The 22,913-nt window shown below is 37.9% G+C and overlaps 1 protein-coding gene across 3 annotated transcripts in view; it reads left to right on the top strand.

Moving 5' to 3' along the window:
- The window catches only part of CEMIP2 (cell migration inducing hyaluronidase 2), a 106,093-nt gene that overhangs the window by 70,820 nt on the left and 12,360 nt on the right, over window positions 1-22,913 (top strand). For all 3 annotated transcript variants that reach the window (XM_069087056.1, XM_069087046.1, XM_069087051.1), the window contains 5 exons: window positions 2,913-3,128; window positions 8,872-9,080; window positions 10,728-10,910; window positions 13,671-13,890; window positions 17,771-17,869. In XM_069087056.1, the coding sequence (XP_068943157.1) occupies window positions 2,913-3,128; window positions 8,872-9,080; window positions 10,728-10,910; window positions 13,671-13,890; window positions 17,771-17,869 (927 nt within the window). The remainder of the gene's footprint in view (window positions 1-2,912; window positions 3,129-8,871; window positions 9,081-10,727; window positions 10,911-13,670; window positions 13,891-17,770; window positions 17,870-22,913) is intronic.

The following is a 22,913-nucleotide window of genomic DNA, read 5'->3' as shown; positions in this document are numbered from 1 at the left end:
GAAATCATTCAATAAGTACTAGGGATACTTAATAGTATCCCTCATACTTAGAAAAAGTGAAATAGACCCTGCAAAGAAATTTATAATTTAGTGTGGGCAGGCATGTTTAGTTATTTCAGTTGTGTCTGACTTTTTGTGACCCCATTTGAGGGTTTTTTGGTGAAGATACTAGAGTGGTTTGCCATTTCCTTCTTCAGCTCATTTTACAGATTGAGGAACTGAGGCAAAGTTAAGTGATTTGCCCATGGTCACGAAGCTAGTAAACGTCTGAGGCCAGATTTGAACTCAGGAAGATGAGTCTTCCTGACTTCAGGCCCAGTGCCAAGTGCATATATAGGTACCTACAAAGTCAACACAAGTTAACATTGGGAGAAGTTATGAGTGTGTGTGTTTGTGTGTGTGTGTGTGTGTGAATATAAATACATATATACACATAGTTTGCTAAAAAGACATGAGTATTTAAGGAGGATGAAACTTCCTTAAATAGCTACAACCATTGCCTAGAGGCAATAGGGAGCCACTGGAGATAATTGAGTAGAATAGTCATGCCATCAGAACTATACTTTAAGAAAATAACTGGCAGCTGTGTAGTGAGTGTATTAGGGTAGAAATGAATGTGGCATAGAGACAAATTATAAAACCATGTCAACAGCTGAGGCAAGAGATGATAAATGCCAGAGCTAGGGTGGTGGCTGTGTAGGTGGAAAAAAGGGGGCTAGATGGAACAATTGTTATGACCCAGCATAAGATTAACTCTGTGTTATGCATTTGTAAAAGAGACATAATCCCAATAGGAGTAAAGTATCACAAGAAATGTTTTACTGGGGGTGGCTAGGTGGCACAGTGAATAGAGCACTGGTCCTGGAGTCAGAAGGACCTGAGTTCAAATGTGACCTCAGATACTTAACACTTACTAGCCATGTGACCTTGGGCAAGTCACTTAACCCCAATTGCCCTGCCTTCCCCCCTGCAAAAAAGCAAATTAAAAAAATGCTTTATTGGTCTGTCCAGCCTTGTATTTTATCTGACAGTGACACCAAGAGACTTTGTAGCAGAGTGTCAGGAAACCTCGATTGCCACAGAAAAACTTTTTGGCTACCCAATTTTCCTCAAGCTCAGCACTTGGAGGCACAAGGTTAGACACCGCAAAACTTAGAACTGGAAACCTATAGCTATTCACAAACAACAGTCCAATATGACCCCAAGTCACAATTTGAGCTAAAGGTACAGCTATTTAAAAAAATAAACTACATGTAAAGTATAAATATCTTTTCTAGGTGTGTCTGTGTGGCTTGGATGACAGTATTAATTTATAGGAAATGAGGAAATGTTGATGGCATAGTTCCCCTAAGCCTGACCAGAAGCCTCATAACATCAGCTGTAGTCTACTCTGAAGTGTGTGTTCTATGCTGAATCAAGGCTATAAAATGTATCCCTCCTTTCTTGGGAGAAGAGGGGGTGCTTTGGGTGTGGAATATTGCACATGTTGCCAATTCATATTGATGTATTAGTTTGGCTGAATTTAAAAAAAAATTTAGCGCAAGTGAAGGCTCATGGTAAGAGTGGACAATTAGAGATATATTTGGATATTAATTTGATGTAAAACTAGGCATCAATAAAGCTTTTTAAAATGAGCACAGTAAAAACTAACTATATTTGGAGCTTAATCTTAGCTGTGTCAAAGAATGAACTGGGACAGATGATGTGATAAAAAGTGCCAAGTACTATTTCTAGTTGCTTTAAAGGCAATCTGAATGAAAACTGGAAGCAGAATTTAGAACACTTTTAAATTCTCTTTCTCCCTTTTTTCTCCCTGAATAAAGTAGTTGAGATGTTTAGTACTGAAGAAAATAATTCATGTCATTTAGTTAGAAGTGTCAGAGCTGGGATTTGAATCCACGACTCCTGTCTTCCAAGTCCAGTGGGTTTTTTTCTCAATATATCAGCTTTATCTGCTGCTCTGTCTAGTTTAGATATCAGTTTTTTAGTCAAACTGAATTGCAGATTAACATTTGACTCCTCATCTTAGTGGTAGCTTAGGGGTTAAAAGACAGTGAGGTCATTTACAAACTCTGAAATTCCTCTAATTGGGCGTTCTAGCTTTTAAGGTTGTTTGTCTTTCATTTTCAGAGGACCAATGGTGTTGTGTCTTGATTGGAATGTGAATTGAGTTTAAGTGAGGCAGGGATGCACAGAGTTGTCAGTCTCACTGTCCCTTCCTGAGTCCAGTGGCAGGACAAAGTCTAGATGACTGATGATGGTCCTGGGTGCAGTGAATGACACTGGTGTCTTTGATGTCTGAACAAGCTCTAAGCACTCCACAGCGCCTCCTTCTTCAACTGCCTGCATGGCCATTGGACAGATTTTTCTCCTTCATCCCTTCCACTGAGGGGGAATCTTCACCTGCTTGGGGTAGACATCCCCCTAATTCATTCATGGATTTGAGGCCTGTGGGTTACCCTCAACCTGGTTTGGCCCATCTGCCAAGACGCTTTACCAAGCTCACTACAGATTCTTTATTTTATTTTATTTTGTTCTTTGGAAGGCAGTTGGAGTTAAGTGACTTGCCCAAGGTCACATGGCTAGTTTTTGTGTTAAGTGTCTGAGGCCGGATTTGAACTCAGGAGCTCCTGACTCCAGGGCCCGATGCTCTATTCACTGCACCACCTAGCCGTCCCCACACTACAGACTCTTGGAGCCACAGGGGAGAGTTGAGTGCCATCTAGACACCAAAGGTGAATGAGCAGACCTGAAAAGGGCTCTTCAAGCCATCACACCAGAGGTGCCCCACAAGCAGTTTTGAACTTTGCAAAGGTTCATGCTAAAACAATTGTACCCAGCATGTAGCTGGAGGACCTGAGTGTTGTTGCAAAAACTTTGTTGTTTTCATTTCCTTTTTTTTCTTCAATCAGGTTGCTTTGAATGTCTTTTTTGGTAAACCTGGTCCCTGGTTTGAAGATTGCGACTTGGATGGTGATAAGAATTCCATCTTCCATGATGTTGATGGCTCTGTAACAAGATACAAGGACACTTATGTGGGTAGAATGGATAATTACTTGATCAGACATCCCGACTGTGTTAATATGATTAAATGGAATGGAATTATCTGCAGTGGGACCTATGCCCAGGTAGGTTCAGCATGTGCATGCTCAGAAGAGTTCAAGAGGTGACTAGTAGTCCCTCACTTGCTTTTTATATTCACTGCTTCCGTGAAATGACTGTTTTGCAGATTTTAGTGTAAGAAAAAAATTCCTAGAAAATGTATGTGATACTTCTCTTCTTTCTTTTGTATCCTCAAATCCATCGAAAGAAGACACATTCTTTCTGCTTTTTAAACTTTGTTTTATCTTATTGAAAGTTATGAATTGTTAGGGTTGGCCAGGTAGTGAGTAAGAGCACCGGCCCCAGAGTCAGGATGACCTGGGGATCGTATCCGGGTCCAGGCTCTGATACTCAGCACCACACCCAGAAATAACTGGCCGTGTAACCTTGAGCAAGTTACTTAACCGCAATTGCTTAAAAAAAAAAAAAGAAAGTTATGAATTGTTAATAGAAGGACTAGAATTTAAGAATACCTCAAAGGAAGAAGCTGCATGAATTGATGCACTGATTTTTTTTTATCTGTTTGTAATATTTGGTTTAAAGTACATTTGCACAAATAGGAAAAGTTGTTATTTGTTGCTGTTCATTTCAATCATGTCTATTTTTGATGCTGTTTGGGATTTTCTTGGCAAAGATATCAGGATGGTTTGCCATTTCCTTCTTCATTAGGAGAAATTACAGTAAATTATAAATAAGTTTTTGGATCATTTGATCTGTTTCATTTTGCTAGTGTTAGAATTTGAAAGGGAACTTTAAGATGGTCTAATTTCAGGGGAGGCCAAGTGGTGCAGTGAGTAAGAACACCAGCCCTGGAGTCGGGAGGACCTGGGATCGGTTCCAGCCTCAGATACTTAACGCCCACACAAAATAACTGGGTGTAACCTTGGGCAAGTTACTTAACCCCAACTGCTTTAAAAAAAAAAAAAAGATGCTCTAGTTTCAATCCCTTCATTTTAGATTTAGTAAACTGAGACCAAGAGGGGGAAGTGATTTGAACAAGGTAACACAGTGAATGAAGGAAAAACTGAGTCTAGAATCCTTGCCTCCTGGTCTTCAGTTCAATGAGTTCATTTTTATTGCACCATTTGCAAAGTAAAAGATGAGAAATGGTGCAATAGCATCATTCTTTAGTGATAATGTGGATAGCTCTATCTAATCAGGAAAGCCTTCTTTGAAGAGGCAGGCTCTGATTTTGAGTAAGTGACTTAGGTATTTTGAAAATGATCAGGTTTAGTGGATGTAAGGGAAGAAAGTATAGAGTTAGAAATAATAATAGTAGTAAATCACACATAATACTTTAAAGTTTGCAAAGCACTTTTCTAATGACAGTTCCATGAGACAGAACTCAAACCCACATCTCTTAACTCCAAGTCTAGCAGTCTTTTCACAGCAGAAAGAGATATGAGACAAATGAGTCAAAGAAGATCACAAATTGGTTAAGAGAGGCAGAATCTGAGGAAAGATGAAGCAAGTGAAGTCTGTTTAAAAATCATAACATATAAACCCATTGTTTCTATGAATTAGATTTAATAAAGCGATGATTGGTGAGAAGGATTTGGGACAGTATATCAAATAACAGGGAGATGATTTTAACTGTGTCATCATGGACCAATTAAAGACTGTGGAAGTAAATAAAACAAATTCAATAGTGTAGGCACCAGATGATTTGTGTTTTCAGATGGAAAGGAGGTTAAGAACTATATTTTACAGAATGAAAAAGTAGGATTTGTTAATGAGCTGGATGGAAGACAAAATGATATTAAAATGAATGGTTATCTAGTTAGAAAAAAATTCATAAGATCATAGGATTTAGAGCTGAAAGAGATCTTAGAGATCAGTTAGGCCAATCCCATCATTTTCTGGATGAAGAAACTGAGACCCAGATCAGACAAGTCAAGAAGCATTTATTAAGCACTTATTATGTGCTAGGCACCATGCTAAGCACTGGGATCATAAATAAAAACATAAACAGTCCTTTCCCTCAAGGAGTGTACAATGGAGGAAGGCAAAACACAAAAGGGAACAAAACCTTGGGTGGGAATGGGGCTGGGGAAGGGGAAGGCACCCTTTTAGGGCATGGTGTTAAAATCAGAAAAGTTAGAAGGAGAGCCAGGAGGGGAATAAAGTTGGCCAACCTGGATCCCTCCCCACAATGGAGGCCCCAAGAGGAACTCATCAATGAGAGAAGGAGGCTAGTCTGTTCCAGGGGAATGCTTCAGGGGCAGATGGACATTCCTGGTTAAACCAGTTTCAGACACTGAGGGAAGTTCCAGGGTGAGAGCAGCTGAGGCATGATGTTAAAGCTGGAAAAGTCAGGAGAGCCCAAAGAGAAATGATCATTTGCTGGACCCTTCCCATAAATAGCCCTGAGAATTGACTTGACCAGTGTCACACAGGAAGTAGATGGCACAACTGGGATTCAAAAACCAGGTCCTGTGACTCCACTGTCATTATTTGAGATGAATGTCCTAGTAGAACTTAGAAGGAAAGGTTTAGAAGCCATGGAGGACAGCTTTCAGACTAAGCTGCACAGAGGTGTGATAATGGGATTTTAGTCTACTAAGTTTCAGAGAATAGTAAGTTCAGGCAACATAACTGTCATGGGGTGTATCTAAGCTCTGGAAAGCTGGAAACTCAAAGTTACTTTGTCCATTGTGCTTCTATTTCTTTTTTTTTGAGGGGGGAAGGCAGGGCAATTGGGGTTAAGTGACTTGCCCAAAGTCACACAGTGAAAAAGTGTGTCAGGTGGCTGAGACCACATTTGAACTCAGGTCCTCCTGACTCCAGGGCCAGTTCACGGTGCCACCTAGCTGCCCCTTTTTTTTTTTTTTTTTTTTGTCTGTGTGCTTCTATGACATAGATTGCCCATTTGTAGAGATCTCCTTAGTTCTGTTATGTGTATATGTGTATGTACATATGTCTATGTATACAAAATATATACACATATGTATACATCTATACACATATGTATATATATTGTCTTCGAAGAAAAATTCTTTCTGGCAAAATTGTTTCTCAGTTCAGACTTACATTTGTATATTACCATGGGACATCATCATCATCAACATCATAATGATAAATAACTAACATATATATATATATGTATAGTTCTTACTGTGTGCAAAGCTTTGTTTACAATCATGATATCATTTTATCTGAATTACAATCTTGCCATTTTCAAATGCTTGTTAGCTTTTTGACCTTGGGCTAGTCCCTTAACCTCTGTCTTATTTCTTCATCTGTAAAATGGAGATAATAATATCATCTACCTCCCAGGGTTGTTGAGAAGATAAAATGCGATAATAATTGTAAAAGCCCTTAGCACAGTGTCTGGCACATAGGAAGAGCTATATGAATGTCAATTATTATTATTACTGCTATTAATATTATCCTAAGTTCTATTATTCTTATAATATTCAAGTGTCAGATATTTTGTAAACCATAAAGCATTGTATAAATGCCAGAGATGGTTGTTGTTATTTAGTGGTTCTGTATTGGAACCCTGTATGTAGGCAAAGTAAAGCCCTTTAAAGGAGTAAAGACCCAGAGACATTCTGGTTTGGTTTTGATGGGTTCTTGTTTTCTTCATTGTGGTATTTCTTACTCACTTAGAAAAATTTAAAACTTAACCACTGACTCTGAATAGAGGATTGGAGGGAGAGGGTAGACTTAGCCACAGTATAATAAAATGCAAAAGAATGGAATGACTTAAGAGTATTTTCTCTTCTCCATTTTCATTTTCAAATAGAATGGATAAGTGCAGCCAAGTTGATCCATTAATTGGAGGTGATCTAGTTTCACGAGTTAAAAAAATCCAACACTTTTTGGGGATCTTAGCATTTGAAATCTGTAGTGAAATGTTTTGTTTCTTTTGTTTTGTTTTTACCAGGACCATCTGGACATGTGACTTGTATGAGTTTGTTTTTTGAGAAAGCTAAGTGTGTATGGCTGAAAGTTATATATTCTTTAAGTCCTAGCATATAACGGAGCCACAAAATAGAATTTCTGTTGTAAACAATCCATAATATATCTTGAGGTCATTATAATTCTAGCTTTGTATAAGTCTGCTTTACTATTCCTATTACTGACATGGTAATCATTTTTAGACCCATTGGGTTTCCAAAATGTGTTATAATTTGAACTTGGCTGCTCTAATGGGTTGATATGTGATTTTCTTTTTAACTTATAGATGAGGAGTGAAATCTTTCATAAAACTCTGCAGCATGTTGGTAGGAATGATAAACCTGACTCAAGTCTTGTAAGCATAGACTTGGGCAACCATGGACATAGGGTTGAATTGTATTATTGACTTTTTGGTAATTACCTGAATAGTATAATGAGTGGACATGAAATAAATGTTGACTTACTATGGATATATAAGCTTTTTTTTCCATTTAGAGCCTCTTTTAATAGTATCTAGAGATTCTCCTTATGAAATGTTATTCTTTCTTTCCAATTCCTTCCATAACCTTTGTTCTCCCATTCAGACTCTGCCACTTGATCCACGAGGCTTTTATAGTTATTTGAAAAGAACCAAGAAGTTGGTTATAGTCCAAAGTTTGAGGCTGCCAGATTCCAAGATAAAAAATAAATTTATTAGTTGTTCCTTTATTTTCTTCTTGGAGTTTCTGTAGTACTTGCAGACTCAAGAATGAAGGTTTTTGAGGAAAGAAGATGATAACATGAGGCATGATTTAAAACTGACGTAAAGAGAAGCCAAAATGTCAAGAAAATGCTGTCATGGGATTAGTGGTGGAAAATGCTATGCTGCTTTAAATTCTGGCCACTGATAATCTGGGAATTTTCATAGTGAAAATATGTGTAATTAAGGATGCATAGATAAAGAGTAATATCTTTAAAAATGAATGGAAAGGTAGAGTATTGGAAGATTGGGAAGGATAAAGTGGAATAAATGTTTAACAGTGAGTATTTCAGCAATGGGACTCTGAGCATTCATAAAATGGACTGGTGACAAATGAGAAAAATGTCAAGAAGGAAGAATTGTGGATTATGTTTATATAATATATTATATTTTTATATTATATGTTTACATATTATATCATAACATACATACATGTATATACTACTAATAATATATTCCTGGGATTATTACTAGGGAGAAATATGGGGACAGATTATTATTTCTGTGTTACAGGATTGTCTTGATGCTCCTTTTTGGTTAATATTTTGTGAAAAAGTTTTGGTTTTGGCATTGCAGAGGCCTTGAATGACAATGGAATAAATCCAAATCTTTCAAATTTGCCTCCGTTTAATAATAGGGTTTTTTTTGGCCAGTTTTTTTCAGGGACTGTTAGTTTAGCTTTATTTTTTGTGGTTGAAAAATGACTCTTTGAGCTGCCTCATATCATGGAAAATAAAGAGTGAATGTTCCAAGATGTTAAATTATCCATATATTGTTTTTTGAGAGACTTCTTTCAAAGTTTGGCTAAAGGGTATATGTTTTACATAGGTTTGTTAATTTCTTCTTCAGTTGTTTTTTTTTTCCTTCTCTGTTGTAAAAGCCAGAAAGATTTTGTGTTATGATGAACAAACTGGCCTGCTGGTGGGGAATAGTCTAAGAAGATGTTAGCCAACACTACACTGTCTGCTTTTTACAGTTCCAGCTTAGGAACCTGCAATGTAAATACAAACTTAGTATGTTGTAGTTGGCTACTACAAGTACAGATGTCTACCTTTTCAATGGAAATTCTTGCTCAACTGTTTTTTAATATCCAATCTCTTGTAATTCTTTAAATTTGTCTTTTGAAGGTTTACGTGCAGACGTGGAGCATGCAGAATCTTACCATGACCATCATACGGGATGAGTACCCATCTAAGCCCATGGTACTGCGAGGGATTAACCAGAGGGCTGCATTTCAGCAGTACCAGCCCGTAGTGATGCTAGAAAAGGGATACACCATTCACTGGAATGGACCAGCCCCACGAGCTACCTTTCTTTACCTCATAAATTTCAACAAGTATGTTTATGGTGGTTTCATTCTGTGAAACAAAGTAATAATTATTTTCTTATGCTATTTGTTAGTGGGAGATGCTTATTATATCTATTTTGATGCATGGCTTAAGTAGAGTAGACTTGTTTTTTAATTTTTTAGGCTAAGAGTTGATACAAATGTAGTTTGGGTATTTTAGTAGTATTTAGATTCCCTCTGTTGGAAGAGTGGGAGAGAGTAGGAGAAAATTAAAGGTTTAACTAGAGGTTTAAAATTCTCAGTTCTAGTCCTGGTCTTTCTAGTATCTAGCAGTAATGATTTTGGGTAATTCATCTAACTTCCCTTGATTTAGTTTCCTCGTCTGTAAAGTAAAGTGATTGGCTTAGATGATTTCTTATAACTCTGAAATTCTGTAACTGTTTAGTGAACATGATGCATCATGAAGGCAGGTCAGAGGCATATTGTCAGAGACATAGCATATACTTGCAGTCAAGCAGAGCTGGGTTCAGATTCTTCCTCAAACAACTGCTTAGAGTTTTCTTACTAAGTCAGAGACTGGTTGCAATGTGAATTGATGGACAGAGTTCTTACATGGGGTTTTCCCTAAATCAAGGGTTCTTGATTTTTTTGAATGTGTCCTACCTAGATCCCTTGTGGCCATTTGGTAAAGCATATGAATCCCTTCTCAGAATGATGTTTTCAAATAGATTAAAGAATACATAGTATTACAAAGAAAATCAATTATATTGAAATAGAAATATCAAATTATTTTTTAAAAAAGTTTATGCATCTCAGGTTAAGAAGCTTTGGCCTATACTGATGAAATGACAGATTTTTCAGATATTTGAGTGTGGTAGGTCACAAGTTTCCATGATAAAAACCACCTCTTTGCATTATTCTTTTTAAATTCTGAACTGTACAACCTTATCCAAAGCTTTTAGTTCCATTGAGAGTATGGACTGGGATCCTATTCCAAATCAGCAGCCAGTTAATTTATTATAACACACAATATTTCTGGCTTATTAAAACAGGGAAAAAAACCCAACCACTAAAGAACTAAGTGCTGACATTCTCTAGAGTGGAAATTATCATTGGTCTTTCTTCCTTTCTTGAACATGAGAAGAGCCAATGGTAATGTTGACCTAAGTATGTGTCAGCACATCTGGCCTAAGAATGAGAATTAAAGTGTAGATCTTGTTGCAACAGAGAGGTTACAGTGGGATATTCATTCTCTAAGGTCATTGCTATTTTTTTTTTTTGCACTTTTTTTTCTTTTTGGAGGGGGGAAGAAGTCAGGGAATTTGGGGTTAAGTGACTTGCCCAAGGTCACACGGCTAGTAAGTGTTAAGTGTCTGAGGCCGAATTTGAACTCAGGTCCTCCTGACTCCAGGGCTGGCACTCCATTTACTGCACCACCTCGCCACCCCCGTAAGGTCATTACTAAAAAGTATTTGGGGTGAAAGGCAAAGAAGAATGCTAGAGCAGATCTTGAAATTTTAGGTGCTTTCATTACTAGCAATAGGAATGCATAGTAGAAAACATCAGAAGTCAATAAAGCAAGAGAAATTTAAGGTTAAAAAATGGCTAAAAAAGTTGGCAAGCCTAGTATTGATAGAAGACATAAGCAGCCCGTTTTGTGAATTAAACTAGCTAAGCTATTGTGTGTACTTGTAGGAATGACTGGATTCGAGTTGGCCTATGCTATCCATCAAACACCACTTTTCAAGTGACATTTAGCAGATACCACAGGCAGAATGTCATTTCTTCTAACGTGGAAGAATATGAGCCTGTACTTTCAATGGAAGAACTGGAGAGGAAGCCTTCTGACAGAAAGTTCTATTTTGATTATGGCACAGGGTAAGTCACTGGAGCTTGGGGATGAGGATTATTATTGTTTTTCTTTAATAATGAAATGACCAACTCTGCAGAGTGGCTAAGAATAGGGTATGATGACTGTTTAGAAAGGCAACTGTAGTTGAGTAGTTCTCTGCACATTGCTATTAGAGGTTTAGAAGAAAACCAAAATGGCTTATAATTGTTGGCAGACAGAGTCGAGTGGAAATGTTTACCATTCCCCCATTAGCACAGAGTTGGACAGAGAGGAGGAAAAGCATCTCTACAGGAGACATAACAGGAAGACAAGTTTAAGAATTAAATATCTTTTAGGTAACAGTTCTTTTACATGGCATTTTTTTAAACAGTAGCCAGAGTTCATATTCCAGTGAAATCTACCTTCTCACTTCTTACTGTATCTATAATTGTCATTCACACTGACCACTCATCACTATATAAAAAGAATTTCACCAGGCAAAATGGGATATAGTATATAGAGTGCTGGACTTGGAGACAGGAAAATGGATTCAAATCCTGCTTTTGTCATTTATTGGCTACGTGACCACTGCAAGTTATTTTATTTCTCTAAGCCTCATACAAGTCTCTACGTTTGTGAGTTCTAACTTTAATTGAGTGTAAGTAGAACAAAGCTATGTTTTACTTTCTCTTTTCTGTATTGGAACTAACTTCTTGATCTAATCTTGTTCATGGGTTCTTAGGGTCCTGCTTGAGTCTGTGATGGCATCTGTCCAGGTTATAACTTCCTAGTCCCAGCCACCATTTCTGCTTTACATTCTATTGTGTGCTTTTGGTATATTTAATTTTGCCTTTTGATTTTCTAAGCCCCTAGAATATCCCACAAATTCTTATCTTTTTTTTTTTTTATAAAGCAATCAGGGTTAAGTAACTTGCTCAAGGTTACACGGCCAGTTATTTTTGGGTGTGGTGCTGAGTATCTGAGCCCGGCTTTGATCCAGGTCATCCCGACACTGGAGCCAGTGCTCTTACTCACTGAGCCACCTGGCCGCCCCTAAGCAATTGGGGTTAAGTAACTTGCTCAAGGTTACACAGCCAGGTGTTTCTGGATGGGTGGTAAGTGTCTGAGCCTGGGATTCGATCTCCAGGTCATCCCAACACTGGAGCCGGTGCTCTTACTTGCTGTGCTACCTGGCTGCTCCTAAATTCTTATCATTTAACAGACTGTTGAAGAATTGATTTAATATTCTGCATTTCCCTTATTTGGTCAAGGCAATTTTGATTAATGCAAGAGAAGAATGAGATTACAGACATGATGACAGGTGCCATAACCAAGGTCATGACTGAACTGGGAAAGGCTCGACATGTTTATAATTTTTTTGAGAAAACAAAAAAAATCAAAGGAGAGTGGTACAAAGTTGGCAGATTAAGGAAGATGTACAAAACCAGGAGATGAATGAAGTTGTGTTAGGTAGAATCAGTGAAACAAAGTGCCCACGTGGGTTTTTGTTGTTGCTATTGTTTTTTAATATTTGGGGAAAGCAGTAAAATCTTAATGGATAACAGATTATGGCAAGCTCAGCAAGGATTCCCATTGTTTGACTAACGTTGCTAGGGTTTCTGATGGAAAAACAATGTCTGGATATTTAGCCTACCCACCCCTCTTTGTAGTAACATCGGGTTTTGCAGAATCCCACTGAAATATGACACATCTAGTGTCCTTATTTGATAGCATTTTACAGTTTGTAGCAAACATGGTGGTAGGCTAGCACAATACTTTTGTCAATAACCAATTTGCTGCAGCTTGAATTACATTTCCTCAAAGGATGTATAAAGAAAACTAAAAAACAAAGTGAAGCAAAAAAATCTTCCTAGTATGGTGATTCCTGTAACACCTTAAAACTTGTCCTCAGAATGTGCATCTGTTTAGTAGGATTTGCGATGGTTTGAAACTGCGGCTCCCTATCATACCCAGGCCTTTTAAATTTCAATGATAAAAAATTTCATTCCTCATTTTTGTCTTGATGTATGATCTTATAACTTTATACAAAATGCTGCCACTTTGAAAAAGGACTAGGGATTGCTCCTGGGATGGTGATTTCACTGGGATGGGGAATTTCCAATATGGGGAATTCTTTAACCAAAACAGACTGGTACTTTTTCCATAATTTATCTTAGAGGAGGGGTTCGTAAGCTGAGGTCCATGAACTTAAAAGTCTTAGTGTAGTTTGAAGCTTTATTCGTTTTAAGCTTTAGTAGCTTAAAACTGCACTAAGACATTTGAGCCACCCTGTGTAAGTTACCTACAAAATGTTATTCTAATTGAATCCAAGATCATTTCATGGGTTAGGATGTTTGGTATTTTCCAAATCAGCAGTGTTAAATTCAAATAGAAACACATCCCTGCCAGCTACATGTTGATTTAGAAAACAAACCACAAATTAACATTTTCTCTGTTGTATTGTGTTTTTATTTATTTTGTCAAGTATTTCCCAATTGCATTTTAACCTGGTTCCAGCTTCACCAAGAAAACTAGGGAATTTGGGGGCAGCCTGCAGCCTTTAGGCCCATAAGTTTGACGCTTCTACTCTAAATGATTTCATTTGACCCCTTTCCTTGATTGTAAACACATTACATAAGCAAATCTACCATGTTTTGTAATAACTTTTAAATGAAAAGTCACCCCATAGCAATAATTTTATCTTGGTGTGTCCATTTGGACCAAAAGGATATAATTAAAGAATGATTTAAGTATGTCATTATCTGGTGTTAAACCTTGCTCAGTGGATGTGTTTCCATTTTATGTAGATTGCTGTTTCTGTACCTCAGAGCTAAAAACAACAGGGAAGGTCACAGTTATTGTTCATCTGAGGGATGTGAACGGATCAAGATACAAGCAAATACTAGCTCTAAAGAGACCAGTAATTGCATGGCTAAAGCTTACCCAAAGTATTCCAAGAAACCATCGGTCACCAAGAAGATGCCAGCAATGTTAACTGGACCTTGTCAAGGATGTGGCACACATCAGGTAGGAGAGTAGTGGCATGATGGGCTAGGGGAGAAAACACATACAATTTCTTTGTGTTAAGGAGAAAGTGGGCTGGGCGTGATGGTGCTTATTTAATAATCCCTGCTACTGGTGATGCTGAGAGTGGTAGATTTCTTGAACCAGGGCACTCCGGACTTTGATGGGCTATGCCAATTGGGTGTCTACACTAAGTCCAGCTCCAAAATGGTGAGCCTCTAAGGAGGGGCAAATTGGAAATAGAGCAGATCAGACGCTCCCCTGCCAATCATTAGAGGGAAGGAAAGAAGGAAAAAAGGAACGAAGAAAGGGAGGGAGGACAGAGTAAATACTGTACTGGGTTACAAAAAAAGAGTTTTAAAGAACCTGAGGAAAGCCTTTCAGCCTATTGATAGGTTCCAAACAAATGAGATCACAGCTACTTTGAAGAATGTTAGCAAGTTAAAATTCATAATGGCATCCCTTAGTTTTTAGCTAGTTAGTTGGCATAATGGATAGAATGGTGGACCTGGAATTAGAAAGACTTGTGTTCAAAATCTGGTTTGAGACACACACTAGCTGTGTGACCCTGGGCAAGTATTTTAAAATCTGCCTCAGTTTTCTTATCTGCAAAATGAGTATAATCATAACCCTTCTAAAGTTGTTGTGAGGATAAAATGTGGCAATATTTGTAAAGTGCTTTGTAAACCTTAAAGTATAATATAAATACTAACAATTTTGTTTAGCCCAGTGGTGAAGTTTTTGATATTTATAGATTTTGGACTAGACAAAAAATGAGAAATTTTGTCTCTCCTGATGTCCCCTGCATAAATTTGCAAGGCATATGACTTTTCAATGTAGAGAATATATTAATAGAGTTCATATTTATTACATATAGGCATATATTTTTTTCTGAAACTGTGTCTCCCTATCTTACCCAGACTGGAAGTACTTAAACCATTTATGGACTTGATCTCAATACTGTTCAACAGGGAAGCTTTAATCTGCTCTGTTTTTCCAACCTAAGCTACTTCACCTTTCCTTAGGCAGTCTGGTAGTCATCTCTTCCTGGAGGCTCGCAATATTGATGCCAGATTCAGTGTAGAGAACTGATTGATGTTAACCCTTCTGCATGTCAGAACTTCTCCCTGTTAGTAGGGCCTACAGGCATGTGCCACCATGCCTACCATCTTCCTTTATATTTAATAGGATTCTGTTAATTAATAATCAGTGATGTACAAAATATTGTTTCCTTTTTTTTCTCATTGTGTATGAACTCTTTTTAGAAAATGCCATTGCTATAAAAAAAGGACATGGGACCATTTGTGATTCATTGGTGTAGGGAACTCCTGGATGAGGAAATTCCCTCCACCAATGCAATCACCACCATTTCTGAAACTTGTATTCTTAGACTGTTGCCTAAAGTACTGAGAAGTTAAGTGACTTACCTAGGGTCACACAACCAATATATATCAGAGGCTGGACTTGAACCCATGTCTTCCTGGATAGAGAGACAACAGTCAAAATTTGACCTAAAAATTACATGCACAAGAAAAGGTTCTAAATGAAAACAGACCCATCACAGATGAAAATACATTCACAGCTCAGTAACTTCCTACTACAATGTGCAATAACACATACATGCTTCCTGATCTTCGATGCTAATCTCCCTTAAAAAAGGGTAACGATCTTTTATAACAGAATTTTTAAAAAAATATGTGGCAAGGTTTTGGGTAAACCACAGAAGAAAAATACATTTAGGGGAAAGATTAGTCAACAGGTTTTTGTGATCACTTTCATCTGTCAAAGCACAATTGAAGCTAAAAAAGAGAAATATGGGATAGGTGAGATTTTTTTTAAAGCTGACATTGAGACATAATACATTGCATACTACTGTGGGAAAATATACTTTAATCTTTCTTTTCCTTTCTTATCAACACTAGGGGAGTCTGGGAAAAATAAAATCCCTTCCCTTGCCACATCCGCTCTTTTGTTTTGTTTTTTCTGTTCCCAGATATATTTATAAGAGTAAACTAGAACAGGCAGAAATGATTGCATTAGGCTTTCCCATAGTATACCGTAAGTGCTCTTCTAGGAAGCACCACCCTCACTTTAAAACTTTTCGTCCATTCATCAATCACTTTCTGGACTTAAGTTTTGTTTAATTCTTTTTATTTGACCAGCATTGGTTCTAGTTTTAGTGATAATAACTTCTTCAAGTAATGCATTTCTACTTTCATTCCTCAGGTGACTCTGTCTATAGAGTTCCTCTGACCCAAGGGACTTAGGAGCTTCATGAGGCCCTTAAAGAACATTAGAGGACTTTTTTTCCTTGGAGAAAACGAAAGTTCTCAGGCTGACAGTGGCTAATACAATATCATATGAAGCATTTAGTAGTTGAATTATTTTAGAATAGAAGTATTGATTAGAATGAGGTCTAGTATTATAGTATCATAGACTGAGAGCTCAAAGGGACCTCAAGTCATTTAGTTCAACCCTTTCATTTTACAGCTTAGGAAATTGAGGTCCTAGAGGGTAAGGGACTTGCCAGAGGGCCCACACTATAAGCATCAGACTTATGATTTAAAATCATGTCCTCTCACTCTGGGATCTGTTATTTCTCTTGTATCATCCAATTTCCTAACATAATTACCCAGAGCCCCAGTGTTCTGTTGCCAACGAAGTTCATTGAAAGAAAGTATGTGTTGTTCAGTCATGTTTGACTCTCTGTGACCCCATTTGGGGTTTTCTTGGCAGAGATACTGGAGTGGTTTGCCATTTCATTCTCAAACTCCTTTTATAGATGAGGAAACTGTGGCAAACAGGGCAAAGTGACTTGCCCAGGGTCACACAGCTAGTAGATGTCTGAGACCAGATTTGAACTCAGGAAAGATGAGTCTTTTTGACCCCAAGCCTTGCACTCTATCCGCTGTCCCATCTAATTGCCAGAATGAAAGTATAGACAAGTCTAACTACTGAATTTGTATCTCTTTAATCACTAATCACTCAACAAGTACTTGTTTACATGTTTAGCACTGGGATTTTCCAGAGTAAGAAACATACACCCTTTTGTCAAGGTGGCTTACAATTCAATTGAGAGAGGAAGCAATTAGAAAGCAAATCAAATGGCTAATTAAACTGTTAAATGGGGTGATCGATCGCAGTCTTTTTGGCTCCAAGAGGAATAGACCTGCTTTTTGGAGAATATGGAACTTCACATAGGTTTTGAAGGTTTACAGACCTTGGATAGACAGAGGCAGGACAAGACAGCATTCCCGATGAAGGGAACACCGTGGGCATAGGGCCAGAGGCAGGAAGGAGAATAGATTTAAGAGACAGTGAAAAACTAAACATGACTAGAGGGGAGTGTCGATGTTATAAGGTTATATATGAGAAACAAGGTCATGGTCATATTCTAGAGCAGAGATATCAGGCTTCTGGCCACTCCCGAGTGCCGTCAGACCAGATTAAAATGTCCTTGAGAAATCTGTAACAAAATAAATAAAAACAGCACAGCATCATGTTCATTTGTGTTTTTCTATGTCAATATGCAGTCGCCTGAATCTGTTTCTATTTGAATTTGACACCACTGTTCTAGAGGCCTTTGAAAGCCACACGTAACAATTTGCATTTGAGGCAATAGAAAACAAGAAATCACTGAAATTTTTTGACTTGGGGAGTGAAAAGATGAAAGCATGTAACTTAGAGGCTTTGTTTTAACACTTCACCAAAAGTAGGGATTCAGAATCCTTGAAAAGTAACTGAGAAGGGTTTTCAGTACTTCTTGAAAATGTGAAACATCTCTGACCTAGGAGCTCCTGTCAAAGAAAATTTGCTATATTTCGGAGACATCATTTTTGTAGCCACATTCAGATGATGTGTGTTGACTTATTTCATTACCTAGATGGTGTTTACCAGTGATCCTCACAAGTTCTACCTGCCTGTACAGTTCCAGTCACCTAGTAAAACAGACATTCAACATGGAAATAAATCCTTCATCTCTGTGAGTAAACGCTTATCAGTGAGCTTCTCTTGTTTATTTGAAAATAATCATTAAAGACATTCATATAGCATTTTTTCTACATTGTCTTGTTGGAGTGTCATCACAGCCCTGTGAAGAGGGTATTCTAAATATTATCCCCATTTTACAGATGAGGAAACTGAGGTTTAGAAAAGCTAAGTGGTTTGCCTAAAGTCAAATAGCTACTAGATGTCTAGAGCAGTATCTGAAGCCAGATCTTTGGCCCATCAACATAAGTTGTTTCTGGGAATTCTTATTTATATGTACGATCAATTCTTGGTGATCTGTGCCACTGGTGGGGGCATGGGAGGCGGAAACATTCATAGGGAGAGCTACCCAATTAGTTTACTTCCATTTCTATTGGTTTGTTTTGGTTTTTCTCCAGCAGTCAGAGCAGATTTATCTTCCTAATTACCTTTAGTTTGGACTAAGATGAAGATGAATTTACATTCCTGAAGCATATATTGACTGAGAGTGAGCATAGGTGACTTAGGTATCAGCTGAGTGTCAGGGGAAATCTACCTCAGACAAAAAGAATATTATCCCTTGGAAAACCCACATGCAGGGAATTCCTCAACCTTTGCATTTTTATACTGGAAAGTATGGGAAATAAACTCATCATGAAAGTGAGTATTTTGCATTACTATAACATTAGGCATTATTTAACCCAGGTCCTCTGACTCCAACCAGTTTACTTTCTCCTGAACCATGATGATCCTTCCATGTTGCATCTCCTCCATTTTTACTAATAACAATATTGGAAGCTTTCAGTTTAACCCCTCAGTGGTTAAAAAGCTATTCTCAAAGCCAGGAAGAACTGAGTCAAGTCCCACCTTTTATACACATTATTGGTTATATGGCCTTAGGCAAGTGGTTCAGTTAACCATCTCAATACTCTAGACATTTCTCTAAGATTGTAAGTTGCAAAGAACATATTGACCTGTACTGTTAAAGGGAGTTTCCTTACCTGGCAGTTGCCTAAATCGACAACAGCACAGAGACTTAGAGCTGTGAGCTCCAGTGATGCACTCAGGATTGGGTTTAGTGAGCCCTAAACTGTATTTGATCATTACAATTGATTCTGCAGGTATCTTGTATGTGGGCTTCTCAAAAGTGAGTTAATATTGATATTGTCAAATTATGAAATCTTTTCATGAAAATTAGCTGCCGTGCTGTAGCAGCAAGCACCCCAACCGTCCTCAGGGTTTGCAGCTACCACAGGTTCTTGGATCTGCTTTGTTAAAGGAAAGCAACTCAAAATGGGTTAACAAGCTTACTTTAATCAGTCAGACATATATCGTTTACCTTGTTCAGGAGAAAAGGTCAGCACCCTGAACCTCAAAGTATACAGGCATAATTATCAAGATAGAAACATCAAGTAGACAGATTTCCAAACTGTCCAACCATTACATCCATACCCAGTCAACATCTGGGTTTCCACATTCTGGGTTTTTCAAAGCCGGGGGACTCTCAACAACGGCTTCCCAGAATTCAGATCAAATCACAGAACACTTCTCAAAGTGAGTCCCAAAACAAAGCTACACATCAGGGCTTATATAGCCTTCTCCTGGCTCAGAGAATGTAACAACCTTATTGACTCACTGGCCAATCAAAAAGTATCTACTGAAAAACAAGCCTCCCACCCCAGGCTCCAGGTGCACTTTAGCCTAGGGGCAGGGAAGATCTTTAAAATTTACATTCACATTACACGTGCTAATATCAGATGACTTAACCGTAACCTCAGGCCAAATTTAATCTAGCCTCTCTAGAAATGATTGCCTAAAGCAGAGGGATCTGTCTTCTTAAAGGCAATCAAGAACTTGTTCCTATTTTTCAATGACATTATCTATGAACTGTGCATTGCCTAGAGGTGTGGTTAATGACCATTCTTATATACATACAAGTCTCTTTGTAGCGCTTAATAGCAACACTATCTTATATTTGCATGACACTTTGCTGTTCATGTATTTTGTTTGTAAGTATTATATATACTATATTCTAGACTTTTTTCAGCAAGTTAATTTAAAAAAATAATCAGCTGTTGGCCCTTTTTCAATCATCTATTTTTTTTCTTTTTCCTTTTTTTTCTTTTGGAGGGGGGAAGGTAGGGCAATTGGGGTTAAGTGACTTGCCCGAGGTCACACGGCTAGTTTTTGTGTTATGTGTCTGAGGTCACATTTGAACTCAGGTCCTCCTGACTTCAGGGCCAGTGCTCTATTCACTGCGCCATCTAGCTACCCTACAATCACCTATTTTTTAAAAGTGTATTTAAAGTATATCACCAGGATTTCAAGTCACCAAATTAAATGTCCTCGTTTTAAAATTTGGGTGTTTCATTTGCATTTCTTCCTAAGAAAAACATTAACAACACTTCTCTGGGTAACTGGTGGTTTACCTCTTTGTCTTGAAATTATGTAGTGAGTTCTAAAACTGCTGCCTGAATGAGAAAAATTTGAATATAGCTATAGCATGCAGCTTAGTGGCAAAGTGGATAAAACTCTGGGCCTAGAATAAGGAAGACCTGATTTCACATCTTGTCTCAGATGCTTACTAGCTATATGATCCTGGGCAAGATACCTAACATCTGTCTGCCTCGGTTTCCCCAACTGTAAAGTAAAGATAATGATAGCATCTACCTCCCAGGGTGGTTATGAGGATAAAATGAGGTGTTTGTAAAGAGCTTTGCAAACCTTAATATGCCATATAAATGCTAGCTTTTCTTCTTGTTATTATTAATTTGAATGTTCTTATGCCTGTTATATAAATAGTAATTGGAGAGAGACATTGAAAAAAATGGCTATTTTACAATGAACAAAAACCTGATGTTGAAGTAAGAGCTTTCATCTTTTCTGTAACCATATTATTGGTCTTAGTAGTCTGGTTCATCTTTTTACAGATCCTAACAAAAGTATAACTGATTTGGGTTAAATTAATTGAAATAGTTTCTCTACCTATGCACACTTTTGGAGATAGATGGACCAGGACTTAGGGGGCTGTAGCGGCAAGCACCCCAAGCATCCTCAGGGTTTGCTGCCACCACAGGTTCTTGGATCTGCTTTGTTAAAGGAAAGCAACTCAAAATGGGTTAACAAGCTTACTTTAATCAGTCAGACATATATCATTTACCTTGTTCAGGGGAAAAGGTCAGCACCCTGAACCTCAAAGTACACAAAAAGAATTATCAAGACAGAAACAGATGTAGTAGACAGATTTCAAACTGTCCAACCATTACATCCATACCCAGTCAACATCTGGGTTTTTTCAAAGCTGGGGGAAGGGGGCTCCAGACAACGGCTTCCCAGAATCCATATCAAATCAAAGAACACTTCTCAAAGTGAGCCCCCAAAACAAAGCTACACATCAGGGCTTATATAGCCTTCTCCTGGCTCAGAGAATGTAACAACCTTCTGGACCCACTGGCCAATCAAAAAGTATTTACTGAAAAACAAGCCTCCCACCCCAGGCTCCAGGTGCATTTTAGTCTAGGGGCAGGGAAGATCTTAAAAATTTACATTCCATTACAGGGGCCATTATTTTTTTCTTTATTTAGAAGAGGGGGCAGGTGATTTGCTACGTGGCATCAAGACATGTTAGAATTAGGAGTGATTCTTAGCAATCTACATCTTGTCCAATCTTTTGATCTCACAGAAAGGAAACTGAGGAACAGGAAAAGGGAAATGATTTGCTCAAGGTCACACAGAATTAGTGGAAGAGTTAGGTCTTGCACCCAAGTCTCTTGATTCACTGTCCAGTGCTCTTCCCTCATAGTTATGTTGCATCCCCTATATTAGCTTTAAGCAAAAACAATTTCCATTCCAGTGGGATGAGCCGGGGCTGGCCTCATCAGCATTCAAGGGTTAAATTCATAACTTGCGGTTGGTGTTCTGCAGAGATAGATTTGTAATGTAACACTTTCTCCTGAACTTTTACAATAACAATTAAATTGCTTCAGCTGAGGGATGGAGGCTGCCCACCAAGGTAGGAGTGATTGAATTGTGCATAGAGATTTTACCCTTTTAAAAACAAAGCTTGCTTAAGAATTGCCTACTGCAGACACAGCAGCAGGAATAGTTGTAGTGAGTGTTGGTAGTGGTCATATCGTTTTTTTACTTAGAATCAGCCCCTTCTCTAGTCAATGAAGAGCAATCTAGCCAGGTTCTGAGAGACTCCAGTGCAATCCAACCCAGCAAGTATCTGTTAAGTGCTTTGTTGTTGTTCAGTCTTTTTAGTTGTGTCCAACTCCTTATGACCCCATTTGGAGTTTTCTTGGCAAAGATACAGGAATGGTTTTCCATTTCCTTCTCCAGCTCATTTTACAGATGAGGAAACTGAGAATTAAGTGACTTGCCCAGGGTCACAGAGCTACTAAGTGTCTAAGGCTAGATTTGAACTCAGGAAGATGAGTCTTCCTACTAATCACAGTGCTAGGCATTGGGATGCAAAAATAAAATAAAAAACCTCCCCAAAGCAGGCACTTTCTTGTAAACTCCCAGAGAATAGTCCTTTTGGAACTTAGAAAACAAATCATGTACAGTTTGAATCCTGGGGAATCTAGTATTCAACAGAAAGAATGACTATGTCTACACCTCAAAGAGATCAAAGAAAGAGGAAAAGGACTCATGTAAAAAAATTCTCTTGAAAGAGCTCAAAAAGGATTTTTTAAATGAAGTAAAAGAGGTAGAAGAAAACTTGGGAAAAGAAATGAGATTTATGCAAGAGAATTTTGAAAAAAGAGTCAACAGCTTGGAAAAGGAAGCACAAAAATTGACTGAAGATTGATGCAAACTACTTCCTCTCTTTCTTATTCATTTTGTTTTGCTTTGTTTCTTCTTCCTCATAGTTCATTCCATTGGTTATATTTTTTCTTTACAACTTGGCTAATGTTTAATGTGAAGGTATATGTAGAACTTATATCAGATTGCATGCCTTCATGGGGAGGGAAAGGGGAAAGGAGAAGGAGAGGGACAAAATTTGGAATTCAGAAACCTGTGGAACTGAATGTTGTTAACTAAAAGTAAATACATTT

This window comes from Petaurus breviceps, unplaced genomic scaffold (genome assembly GCF_028583685.1).
Source record: "Petaurus breviceps papuanus isolate PSGF00001 unplaced genomic scaffold, PetGlider_PUasm1.0 118, whole genome shotgun sequence".
NCBI lineage: Eukaryota > Metazoa > Chordata > Mammalia > Diprotodontia > Petauridae > Petaurus > Petaurus breviceps.
The sequence above is the reverse complement of the archived record's forward strand: the minus strand, read 5'-3'. Positions and strand labels throughout refer to the sequence as shown.